Consider the following 12,298-nt stretch of genomic DNA (forward strand, 5'->3'; position numbering starts at 1 on the left):
GGTCTCGCCCTCGGGGAGCACCTCTCAGGGTCATCCATAGACATCTATACCACACTCACCCGCCATAGCCCAGTGTACAGCTCTCCTTCCCACCATGTTTCCTCCAAAGCACCATCGGCACTTCTTCCTCCAAACCCCTGCTCCAGCCACTCAGCACCTGAGCTTCTGTTACCTACACTACCTCTGGTTAGTTCCCATGGGATCATGAGGCTCAACGCCCCCTCTCTGGGGCTCTCTTATATTTCCCACCACAAAGCATTGGTGCTTACAGAGGAGCCACCCCCATTACATCTGGGTGGACTGAACAAAGCACCCTGTTGGATATTGTGCTGTGGGCGAGGGGTGGTAGGGATAGTCCCGGGAATCAGCACCCTGCCCAAGGACCAGAAAGTCCACACTCTACCTGTCCCTGCTCAAACTTGTTGGACTTGTCTGACTTCTTCAGGGGCCGCTCGCCTGTGTCGCCATACTCCTCACCGTAGATGGTCAGATAGACGTTGGCATCGGTGCCAGCCTTGGGCACATTCCCTGTGATCACCTGGACCTCGTAGGTGTTGGCTGAGGACAGAGGAAAATGTAGCATTGAGGATGCCCAGGCCTTGAGGTGGAGCTGAGGCTCAGCCTCTCGAGTCCAGCCACCTCATGGCAGCAGGAAGGACCCATGGAGTCATCTGCCTCTACACTCACCTGGAACTAAACCCACCTCTCCTCCCTACTCAGGGCTTTCCTTTGCTATGAAGCCCAAGAGGCTGGGAGTCACAGGGAACTGCCCCCAGCAGCCCTCCTACCTCAGGTCCCACTTGGAGTCGTGGTGAGCTGTATCTAGGCTCCTCCTGAGAGCCACCCGACAGGGGCAGAACTTACCCCAGACAGACACCTGTCTGTGGTGGCCATTCAGACCAAGGTCAGGATACCTACTTGGGCACCATGATGGGTGCTCCCCTATGGGGCCATCAGTGACAGGAGAGCTAGACACCCCCCTTCCCCGGGCCCCCTTCAGTGGACCAGCTGACCCCTCCTCAGGCTTACCCTCAGGACCCGGCCGGCCTGCTGGCACCAGCTCCACGACAAGTTCATTGTCCTCCTTGCCCCGGGCCAGCCAGCGGTGGGCTTCAAACTTGTACTCCTCAATCACCTCCTGCATCCCTGGCCCGAACTCCTCCTCTTCCTCTTCCTCTTCAGTCTCCTCTTCTTCCTCCTCAGACGAGGACTCCTCTGATGAGGATTCCTCCTCTTCATCCTCCTCATCCTCCTCGTCACTGCCCTTCTTCTTCTTCTTCTTCTTCCTCTGCAGCTTGGCCTTCAGCCGCTCCTTCTTGAGCAGCTGCCGCAGCTTCTCCTTCTCCTTCTTCTTCCGGGCCTCCTCTTCAGGTGTGAGGTCCACCTCCCGCACCACCAGGTGCCGCAGCCACAGTGTGTCCACAAACCAGCTGGGTCCGAAGCCTTCACCCGTGTGCCCCAGCCGGATCTTGAAGACCTCACCCACGTCTTGCGCCTCCAGCTGTGCGAAGCACAGGGCAGTGGCTTGGGGGGCCCCTGGTGTCCTCCCCCCCCCAACCTGCAGAGCCATGCACAGGCCTGTGTGCAGAGCCTCAGGTTGGGGTGGCCCGGAGCCTTGAGCTCAGAAGCTTCCGCCTGTTCCCTCCCTCCTACCATGCCTGGTCGCTGGGCCCACCATCCAGGACCCCTTGCAGGCCCCCCTCCACCCGAACTTAGTCCTTTCTAACCCCAGGTGGTGGTCAGCATGGTGTCCCTGTCCCTTGGTCTCTTCCCCTTCTCCCCCACCGCATGTGCGCATATGCATGCACATGCACACACATACACACATGCACAGGTCACACTCATTCCTGTTAGTCCCAGTTCCATAGCTTTCTTCATGCATTCCCTCACCCAGAATGCCTTTATTTCTTCCTTTACTCCAAGTAAAAGCTTTTTATCCCGTTTTCTGAGCTTTGTTACTACTTTTCAAATGTTTAATTTATGCTTTTCTGCATTCTCTTTCCAAAGTTTTTTCCAGCCTGAATCATATATATAACTTTTGCAATAAAAAGTATTATTTTTTAAAAAGTATGCAAGAAAAGAATATTATTTTTCAAAAACAAAAAGAACATCTCACCCACATTCCCAGGAACTGCAAGCCCCTCCCTGAGTACATGGCCTCTTCTCTCCCCGACAGGAGAGAGGAGGCCCAGAGCTTGGCTATGGTCCTAGCCTGTCACGGATGCCCTCCCTGTCCAAATGAGCTTCTCCCTGCCCACTGGAGTGGGAATTTCTAAAGACAGGGACCATTCATTCTTGCTTCTCTCCCCCGCAGGTCTAGCACATGGCTAGCTCAAAGGGCAGTGCAGATGGGCTTAGCTTTTCTTCAGAGAATTGGGTCCTCAGGCTTTGATCTGCCACTCTGTTCTGAGCCTCACACTGCAGTGAGGTCTAGCCCTTGTAGAGCTCAGGGGAGGGCTCACAGGGGGTGCCTGATGGTTGGGTCACCCTTAGGGTTTCCCATTGTGATGGGCCCTTGTCTGGGATTCTGAGCCTTTTCAAAGCCTCGTGTCACCAATTCTCCCATATGTATCTTGGTGAAACTAAGGCCCAGGGCTGTCCCATGTATAACTCAATGCCTCATCACTGGAGTCCAGGCCTAGATGAGAACTCAGGTCTTTTGACTGTTCATGAAGCTACGATGTAGCCAAAATCACCTTTATGAGAAAATGATCAGCCAAAATGGGACCCAGGAGCCCCAAGAAAGAGATATTTTTTCTTCTCAGCTACGGAGGGGATGGGTTCTGAAACTGGTAAATCTCTACTTCATCACAAGAGATCTCTCTAGCATTTTCCAAGGCACAGCATCCCTGCCATAACCTCTGCAGACAGGCCTGCTCACCATCCCCTCTGCCCACATCTGTCTGTCCCACCATTACTGCTTCATCACATCCAACCACACAGCCTGGTGGCACTGGAAGATGCTCTGCTCTATTACATCTCTACAACTGGTCCCCATTTCCCAAGTACTTCTCTGACATTGACTGTTTTTATCCTTCCAAGGACTGTGAAGTAGGCTAGGGAGGCAGTCTAAGGCTAGGTTTGAACTGATGAAGAATCTGAGGCTCAGAGAGGTGAAATGCTAGGGCCTCTACCTCCTCAGCAGTGTAATGGGGGATTGGATTCAGTGAGGCCCTCTCTGGAGTTAACGTTCCATATACCCCAGTCCAGCTCAGCCAGGTTCTGCTCTGCTGGGCACTGGGGTAGGATTCTTTGCTCAGAGCTGTTTGTGGCACACAAACACACAAAAACACTCAACATGAATATGCTCTCTCCATACATATCTGCACACACATGCACATACATGCACTAGTATCCCATATAGAACACTCATGTGCATCACACTTGCATCTTCCTCTCCTACCAACAACATGCTCACATTCTCATCCCTCCCTTTTCTCTATTCAAAGGGAAGTGCTGAGTACTGGGGCACTCAGAACACAGCCAGGAGACTCCTCCCCAGATTCTGTATGGGAAACATGGCCCTGCCCATAGGCTGAGAGAGCTGTAGAATCAGAGGCTGGCAGTGGCTGCCAGTAATCAAGGGCCTCATGCCATATTTTGCCAAATTAGAATCATCTACTCCAGCAATACTCAGAATTACAGCATGTTAGCCTCCCTGGTAAAGCTTGTAGAAGCATAACCCAGAAAACATACCCCACCATAGAGGTTCTGATTTTACTGATCCAGACGTGGGCTGGGAGCACTTTTTTTTCTTAAAGCTCCCTTGGTGATTCAGAAGAAGCCAGGGATGAGAACCACTGACCTAGTTCAATCCTTTCATTTTGGGGCACCCATTGGCACTCTGTGGGTACTCCCACTGCCTTACCCACACACACCTGGAATATGTCTTTGGATGCACGATCAAAAACTTTCGAGCGGCTGGAGAGGAAGAGCACTTCTGTCTTGCCGTCCTCACCATAGATCTGCACGTAGACTCGGGCAGTGGTACTTGCCCCGCCCACATCCCCAGTCCAAATCTCAACCTCATAATGGACCACTGGGTAGGCACATGAGGGAAAAATAGACATTCAGTAATATTAACAGCAGTAGGGGTAGTAAGCAAGATATTCCTGACCCTGTACCATGTCACAGGCATTGTCTTCTCTAATCCTCTCATCAGCAGGATAGGATTATCATTGCCATTTTGCAGGCTGACAAATTGAGGCTTAGAGGAACTGAGTAGGTGGTAGAAATGGCAAACTCAAGCAATCAGACTCCAAAGCCCAGCCATCCCCTGCACCACATATAACTGTTGGAGCCAGGATTGAGAAGTAGGCAATATACCAGCTAGCATTCTCTGTATATGCCCACCCCTGGGCGGACACCAAGATACAGAAAGAAGCAAAGGCTGTGTGTTTGTCTGTTTTCCTTATTTTCAGTCAAGGACAAGGGATTGAAATTATAATTTTCTTTTGAAAAAAAAATATATTCTTAAAACTTTTATTTATTTATTTGAAAGAGAGTGTGTGCACATGCACACATGGGTGGGGTGGGCAAAGGAAGAGGGAGAGAGAAACCCAAGAAGACTCTGTACTGAGTGTGGAACCTGACCCTGAGATCAGACCTAAGCTGAAACCAAGAGTTAGACGCTCAACTGACTGTGGCACCCAGGCACAAGCAAGCTCTACACCCAACATGGGGCTTGAACTCATGGCCTCAAGGTCAAGAGTTGTATGCTCTACTGACTAAGCTAGCCAGGCGCCCCTGAAATAATAATTTTCATTTAAATATACGCATCTTTCAGATGATATCAACAGATACATCTACACAAAGAGTTGCCTGTATTTTGAAGTAATACTTTATCAAGGAGTCACAGGGTAGAAATGTGCTACAGGTATGCACCACTAGAGGGCACTACCCAGTGAAGAGCAAAATGTCTACCAGAACTATGGTAGACCTTTTCTTTTAAAGTTTGCTGTGCTCTCAGCAAAGCCATTAAGATGATAACATGATTTTTTTTTTCCAAGATGAGACTTATTTTCAACAAGATGGAGGATCTTCCATTACTATAGCAATGTGAGAGATTTGAGGCAGAAAGCAAGAGACTGGCGGAGAGCCTAAAGAAGTTGAACTGGCGGGACGCCTGGGTGGCTCAGTGGTTGAACATATATCTTTGGCTCAGGACGTGATCCCGGGGTCCTGGGATCCAGTCCCGCATGGGGCTTCCTGCATGGAGCCTGCTTCTCCCTCTGCCTATGTCTCTGCCTCTGTGTGTGTGTGTGTGTGTGTGTGTCTCATGAATAAATAAATAAAATCTTAAAAAAAAAAAGAATAAGTTAAACTGGCCATCTGGGGAGTGAGGGTGGGAGAGTGTATGGACAGTGGGGGAAGAAGGGTAGATTCAGTAAAAGCTGACATTCCAAATGGAGAGAATCCCTAACCCCATTTCCTCTGAGATCCTAGACCAATAAGCAGCCAGAATGATACAAAAACTTGGATAGATAAAAATGGGCATTCAGAGAGTGAGAACCAGCTATTGGAAATTAATATCATAGCTGAAATAAAATATTCCATAGCAAGGGTCAAGTCAAAGACAGCTCATAAGAACAAAAGAGGAAGTTTCCCAAGAACAAAATGACAAATGATAGAAAGGTAAGAAAATCAGAGGAATTCCAACATCTTACCAAGAGTCTAGTTCTAAAGAATACAGAGAATAGAAAGTTGGAAATTGTCAAAGAAATAATATCCAAAAAGGTCTCAGAATTTAACAATGCTTCTAGAAGGAGCCCATGAGTTCCCAGAACAATGGATGAAATTAAAATGACAAAAGGCAGTGAGGACATCATGACATTTCAGAATGCCAGGAATAAAACTAGGATTCCATAAACTTCTGGAGAAAAAAAAACCCCAAAGGGTTGGATAACAGAATGGCATCAGACTTCCTAGTTGCAACACTGGGAGCTAGAAGATGGTAGCATAATTCCTTCTAATCTTTAAGAGAAAATGAGTTCTAACCCAAAATTCTGTAATGAGCCAAATTCCTGATCAATTGTGAGACATTTGCAGACATTTCTCCTCCATGCACTTTTCCCAGGAAGCTACTCAGTGGAAATGAAAAGGAGGAAGAAACCAAAGAAGAGGAAGACACAAAGTCCAGGAAACAGGAGATCCAACCCAAGATAAAAAAGAAAGGAATTTCCAAAAATACGGCCAAAGAAAGTCCCAAAGGACAACTTCTTGGCAGCCTAGAGCCTTTAGAGTTTCCTAAAGAATGCCTTGGGGTGGGGAGTGAGTGGAAAGAGGTGGAGAGGAAACAGAATTGCTGTTGGGTTTGGACTTATGAAGATAATTTTAGTTCCACTGGAGAGATGGAGATAAAATGATGTTATGGGAGAATTTTCTCCTCCTTTCCAAATACATGGTTGAAGCCCTAAGCCCTAGTATCTTAGAATGTGACTTATTTGGAGATAGGGCCTTTAAAGAGAAAATAAAGTTAAATTGAGACCATTAGTGTGAGGCCCTAATCCAATATGACTGCTGTCTTTATAAGAGGAAGAGATTAGGACACACACATGCAAATGCCCAAAAGAAAGACCATATGACCATGTAATGTAGCAAGAAGGCAGCCATCTGCAAGGCAAAGAGTAAGGCCTCAGAAGAAACTTAACCATCTGACACCCTGATTATGGACTTCTGGCCTCTGGAACTGAGAGAAAATAAAATTCTGTTGTTTAAGCCATATAGTCATGGTATTTTGTTATGACAGCCCTAGTACACTAATATGGGTAGGTGGGTATATAGAAATACAGAAGGGTATATAGAAAACTATACAAATGAAAAATTAGGCCATTATTAACTCCAGAAAAAACAAAAAGTTGTACAGTAATTGAAATGCAATCATCATACAATAGGTGTCTCAGCAGTGAATAATATTTACACAGTCATAGTAATGTAAAAATTGAATATTGATGTAATTTTATTGAAGGCTGGAAGGAAGGGAAGCCTGTATGTACACACACACACACACACAAGTTAAAAGAGCTAAATTCTCCTCTTCCATTGTAGGAAGTCAAGAGTTTTATTATGAATAAAATAATAAAGAAATTGGTAAGCAAATTGTTTAAAATATAGAGAAATTTCAGAGGAAAAGTGAAAGTAATTTAAAAGTTGTTACCTTTGAAGAAGGGGGAGGGTAAGGAGAAGGAACTACTACTTTTTAAAAATCTATGTCTTGTTAACTAGTATCTGTATCACTATAAAGGAAATCAAGTTTTAATTTCTAAAAAGAGGAAAAGAGTTGATTCTTCACACTGGCAGGTACCATGTATGTATGTCTATGTGACACAGTCTTCAAGGAATCTACAGGATAGTTGGGGAGGGAAAATGCACACATGAAAAGACACAAGGAGTTGTGGGCAAGGAAGAGGTGAATTCATATTGGGGTTCTTTCTCAGGGAAGCTTCTGGGGGAAGTGAGCCTTGGGCCATAGACTTCAGGGTAAATATAGAAATGCAGAGGTGAGGGAAGTGACATTTTCTGCATCAGTTTTTGGTGCCACTATCTTCCTGACCCTCTACATAACCTCTTGTTTCTCTAACCCCTACCATAACTATAGCTTTCACATCACGTGCAACAGGTAGCCAGATCACCTGGAATTTCACCTTCATTCAGAGATGTTGCCACCCTATCCAAAAATGCCCTCCACCCCTGTGCCGTGACTATCACCCTATCCTGCTTCATTTCCTTTATAGCTCTTACTTGGATTGTATTATATATTTATTGTTTGCCCCGCCGCTTCCCCTGGTGGAATGTAAATTTCACAAATGCAAGGATTTGGTCTATTTTGTGCCTAGGACAGGGCTGGCTCAGAGAAACAGTCAATATACATACTTATCAAATAAATCTATGAATAAACAGCTTTACCTCCTCAGCCAGTTTTCCTAGTGGAACACACGGACTATGTCTCAAACTCTTGTACACAGGGCTGAGAATATATACTTTTTAACAGAGTTATTTGCTGTCTTTATTCCGGAAAAAAAAAATGCTTCATCCACTGAGTCCTCAGTTTCTCCATTTGTAAAATGAGCCCTTTTGCCCCTCCTAGACCCGTGATACCCCAGGCAATCAGAAGCCCCATTATCTCCCCTCCTTGTTAGGAAACAAGACCCAGGTCACCACATAGTCCCTCTTCTTTCCCCACTACCCCATCCCACAGGGTAAACTGCTCAAGGTCCCATCACTGCTGCTTCCGTACATTTCTGGATTTCCACGACCTCACTGGGATAGAGCTCCACTTCCAGGCGCCCATCGGCCTGGTTCTTGTCCAGCCAGCGGTTGGCAGGGAAGGTGTACTGCTTGCCTTGGCGGGGCACACGGATCTGGACGCTGCCAAGGAACCAGCTGGCGTGCATGCCCGTGCTGTCATGCCCGATCACCAGCCGGCTAATCTGGAAGGAAACGCAGGGTGCGAGTGAGCAGAGCTGGTGCGTAGAAACCTCCGCGCCTCCATACCTACCCACCCCACCATCCCCCCCAAACACTGGTGCAAACTGCTGTCCTCAACCCAGATCTTCAGTTCCCCAAAAGAGGAGGCCGCTCAGAAGGAGGAGGCTGGGTCCCAGTCTTGTCTGCCACCAGCCACCTGGACTACTGGGGGCCCATTTCTCCTGCCCGGAGCCTCCGTTCCCTCCTCTTAAGAGCAGCTCACCTCTCAGGGAAGTTGTGAGAAGCACATGAGGGAGTGGGCATGATGTGAACTTTGAAAGCTCCAGTATGTACTTGGGTGGTGGCTGCACAGGAAAGGGAACATTCAAAACATGAACCATTTGCTTCTAATATAATCATGGTATTGATTTGGCTTTGTTCTGCTTTAAACAATGCACTATTGTATGTACCTCTGCATTTTTTTCTTTTTCTCTGCACCGTCATATAAGTGACATGGTAGGTAGACACCCTCTCAGGACAGCCTCTCTGGTTCTATGCTCAATCTCTCCTCTTACCCTTGGCCCTGAGGAACATATTTCTCTTTCCAGTAGCACTCAATTGTCCACTTGCTTTGCTATTTTACATTTTAACACCTTTACATTTGACATAGACAATGGCGTCAATCATCATGTTACCATCCTTATGAATACTTGTTTCTCCAATGTTGAATCACTTTAGTGTTTTCTTGAAATGCTGTCTGTGGGGCAATTCTAACATCAGATGGAATTATCAAACAGCCTTTGAGATCCCCTGCCAAGCTTCCCCCCTGATTCTCTCTGTGTTGGTTTGGAGGGTAATGCTAGCCATGAGTCTGGGGCCAGAAGGCTAGCTCTAGACAACTGTCCCTCCAAGCCCTGTTCTTGCCCTTCTGAGTACTAAGTGCCTCTTTGAGCTCATCATGAAAACACTGTTGTAACTCAGTGCATGTCTCCTCAGACTACTGGAAGGAAACCAGCTTTGTGTACAGAGCCCGAGAGCCTTTTGGGTGAGTGCCAGGGGTCACAGGAGAGTGTCACTGTCTGTGGTGCTGGGACAGTGACAGGACCACCTGAAAGAGTAAAGACAGAGATAGGTGTCTTCTACCTGACACAGTGGGAAGCTCCTAGGACAGAACTTCTTAATTTCCTTCAATTCCAGAATGCCCAGCACCTACGTGGAGCAATTATTCTGTCAATAACAGCTAGCGTTTACTGAGCGCTTTCTGTGGGCTTGGGGTATTATTAACCTAGTTAATGCTCACAACAATGCCATTAGCATCTCTTGTCGTTATGAATGAATGCAACAAAGGTGAGGTCACTTACAGGCTTGGCAGGTAAGTGGAAATGTGGGACCAGACTGACACTCCCAATCTCTTGGCCACACTGTCTGCTGAGTGTGTTTCAGAAACGCAAGGAAAGGCCCCAAACACCATTCTCCTTCCCTCAGATGTCTCATTTATCTGCTGGCTGTTACCAGAAATCCTCAGTAAAGGGAACAGCATTTCACTCTATGATTATTAATTCTGCTGAAAATGTAAATACCTTTTAAGGAAGGAAAACTTTGATTTACCGTCAAGGTATAAAGAACTGATGTGAAATCTTCCCTCTGAGAGCATTTTCATGGAGTACTTCAAATAGAGTGAAGCTCAGAGACAGGGGAAAGGGATTGCAGAAAGTGAGGCTGCAGTCAGGGAGTTGTCAGCATCCCAATTCCCACTAGCCACATCTTGAGAAGGGCAGGTGGTAAGAGGAAGCCCAGTTCAGATATTTCTAGAAAAGTTTCCAAAACTATAGCCCAGGGGGTTAGATCCGTGCGTTTCCAGATGAAGAGCTTAGACTGCTAGCAGCAGGGCTACCTGGGGCCTTGACCAAGTGCCACCTTCAAAGGCAGAATCTTTCCCTTGCTGCTCAGGGTGTGCACTGAAACAAGTTTCCTGAGCGTAATTCAGATGCACAGTCATGTTTGGAGTTGGGAAGTATTTTTAGCCACTCTTTTCCTTCCCTGCATGCCAGCATCCCCTTCTCCAAGACACTGGACCCACCTACACTGGTCTTGGCTCTGTAGGTAAAGGAAATGTTGAGACCACAGACACCAAAAATAGTCACTCCATCCCTGAAGGGACTGCAGAAGCTTAACCACTGTCCACATAGCTTCTGCTGTTCTGGGTCATAGCCAGATAACAATGTATGTCTCCTACCCCCAAGTGGGCATTCTTTTCCCTTCAAAATAGGTTCACCTGTGTGCATGTGAGGATGCATATGCATGTGGCGTGTGTGCATGTGGGGGTTGTGATATGTGCGTGCACATGTGAGTGCGTGTGTGTAGCCACATGTGGATATATGCAGGGTGGGGAAGACCATGTCACGTGGTCTCAGGAAGGGGACTTACAGTTCCGATGTTCAGGGTCTCCAGGGTGAACTCATCCACTCGGGCACGTTCAAAATAGTCTTGCAGATTGTTATCAGAGACCAGAAGAACTTGCTTGATGGTGTCAGATTTATCCCCATAGAGCTTGATGTAAACTCTGGAGTCTGTGCTGGCCCCAGAGACATCCCCCGTCTTCAAGCTGATGTGGTAGCGGAAGTCTGGATGGACCAAGGTGAGAGGTGGGGAGGGAGGTGAGGTTAGTGCAGGGCAGGTGGGAAGGGCTGGAGCAGAAGGGTGGTCTGCAGCTGGGGTGGGACACAGGGCTGGGGGTCAGCAGCTGAGTCCTTGTGCTCTCTAAGCAGCTCCACAATGGGACAGGGCTCCCTTCTTCTCTGTCGGGTCCCCTCATCTACAACACTGGGATGCTAACCCCAGCATTGCCTGCCCGAAAGGTGTGAACGCTCCGAGAACAGGTAAGCATTCGAAGAATGGCAAGTGCAGGGCCCTTGAAGGACCCAAGGCAACCGTTTTGTCCAGTTTCTCATCCAATGGGTGAGGAAACAGAGGCAAAGGAGCATCAAGCTTTGCAGACGGTGTTTAGCACATTATATATGTAGAGTTGTCACTAAGGACTTTGATCTTGGCTTTACAAGCTAGGGATCCGGGCTTTAGAAGGTTACACGTTTGGTTCAAGGCTGTTGACAGTTGAGCCAGGACTGAAATTCTAATGTGGACCTAAAGCCCCATCGTGAAACAGGGCACCATGCAGATGGTGCTCCATTTTCACATCAGAAAGATCTGCATTGCCTGTGCCTAAGGGGAGATAAGAACGCCTGTTGGCTAGTGGTACTGCCTTTGTTGCTCTTATCGACAGAGCCCTGGATGTGCTCAGGGCCCCACATCCAAAGCCACAAAGAGACTGTGTACACAGCCCAGACAGCGAAGAAAATTGCAGATCATCCCTCAGAGCCTCTTCCTCTCCGCCCTCCCCACTGCTGCCCCTGGGGTGGGGGTGGGGGAATGAAGGGAAGAGCACATGCCTGTTCCAAAGGCTTACTTCCATGCAGCAAGGGGAAGGTGCCTCTCTCACCGGAGGCCTACTCACCACCTCACCTGCTCATCGGGACGACTTACTCTTCAGTGTTGCATTGCTGTCACTGGGCAGCAACTCTCGGACCAGCTGACCATCATCCTTATCCTTGTCCAGCCACCTGGTGGGTAGACAAGGGGCTGTTAGCTCTCTGAGTGGTCCACCGCCAACCATCGCACAGTTCCTGCAGAGTCACCAGGGAGGTCAGAACCGTGAGTTCGGCAGAGGAAAAGGCTCTACAGAAGCTAAGAACAAAGAGTCCCCACTAGACTGGAGAGGGAGGACTGCCCTGAGGAGGTGATATTGGCTGAGGTTGGAAGGATGTCGAGGAGTTGGCTGGGAGAAAAGGGAGGTGCTTTCCCAAGGGAACAGCATACGCTGGGACAGAGCAGGGCC

The 12,298-nt window shown here is 47.9% G+C and overlaps 1 protein-coding gene across 2 annotated transcripts in view; it reads right to left on the reverse strand.

Annotated features, from left to right (window-relative positions):
• LOXHD1 (lipoxygenase homology PLAT domains 1) overlaps nt 1-12,298 on the reverse strand; it is a 167,246-nt gene that overhangs the window by 69,256 nt on the left and 85,692 nt on the right. Inside the window, exons 15-20 of one of the 2 annotated variants that reach the window (XM_077900660.1) lie at nt 11,947-12,023; nt 10,834-11,030; nt 8,237-8,429; nt 3,879-4,039; nt 1,030-1,501; nt 404-558 (exon numbers count right to left, since the gene is read on the reverse strand). In XM_077900660.1, the coding sequence (XP_077756786.1) occupies nt 404-558; nt 1,030-1,501; nt 3,879-4,039; nt 8,237-8,429; nt 10,834-11,030; nt 11,947-12,023 (1,255 nt within the window). Of the gene's footprint in view, nt 1-403; nt 559-1,029; nt 1,502-3,878; nt 4,040-8,236; nt 8,430-10,833; nt 11,031-11,946; nt 12,024-12,298 lie in introns of those variants that run through there. The other variant, XM_077900657.1, reaches the window with a different exon arrangement.

Source organism: Canis aureus, chromosome 6, assembly GCF_053574225.1.
Source record: "Canis aureus isolate CA01 chromosome 6, VMU_Caureus_v.1.0, whole genome shotgun sequence".
Lineage (NCBI taxonomy): Eukaryota > Metazoa > Chordata > Mammalia > Carnivora > Canidae > Canis > Canis aureus.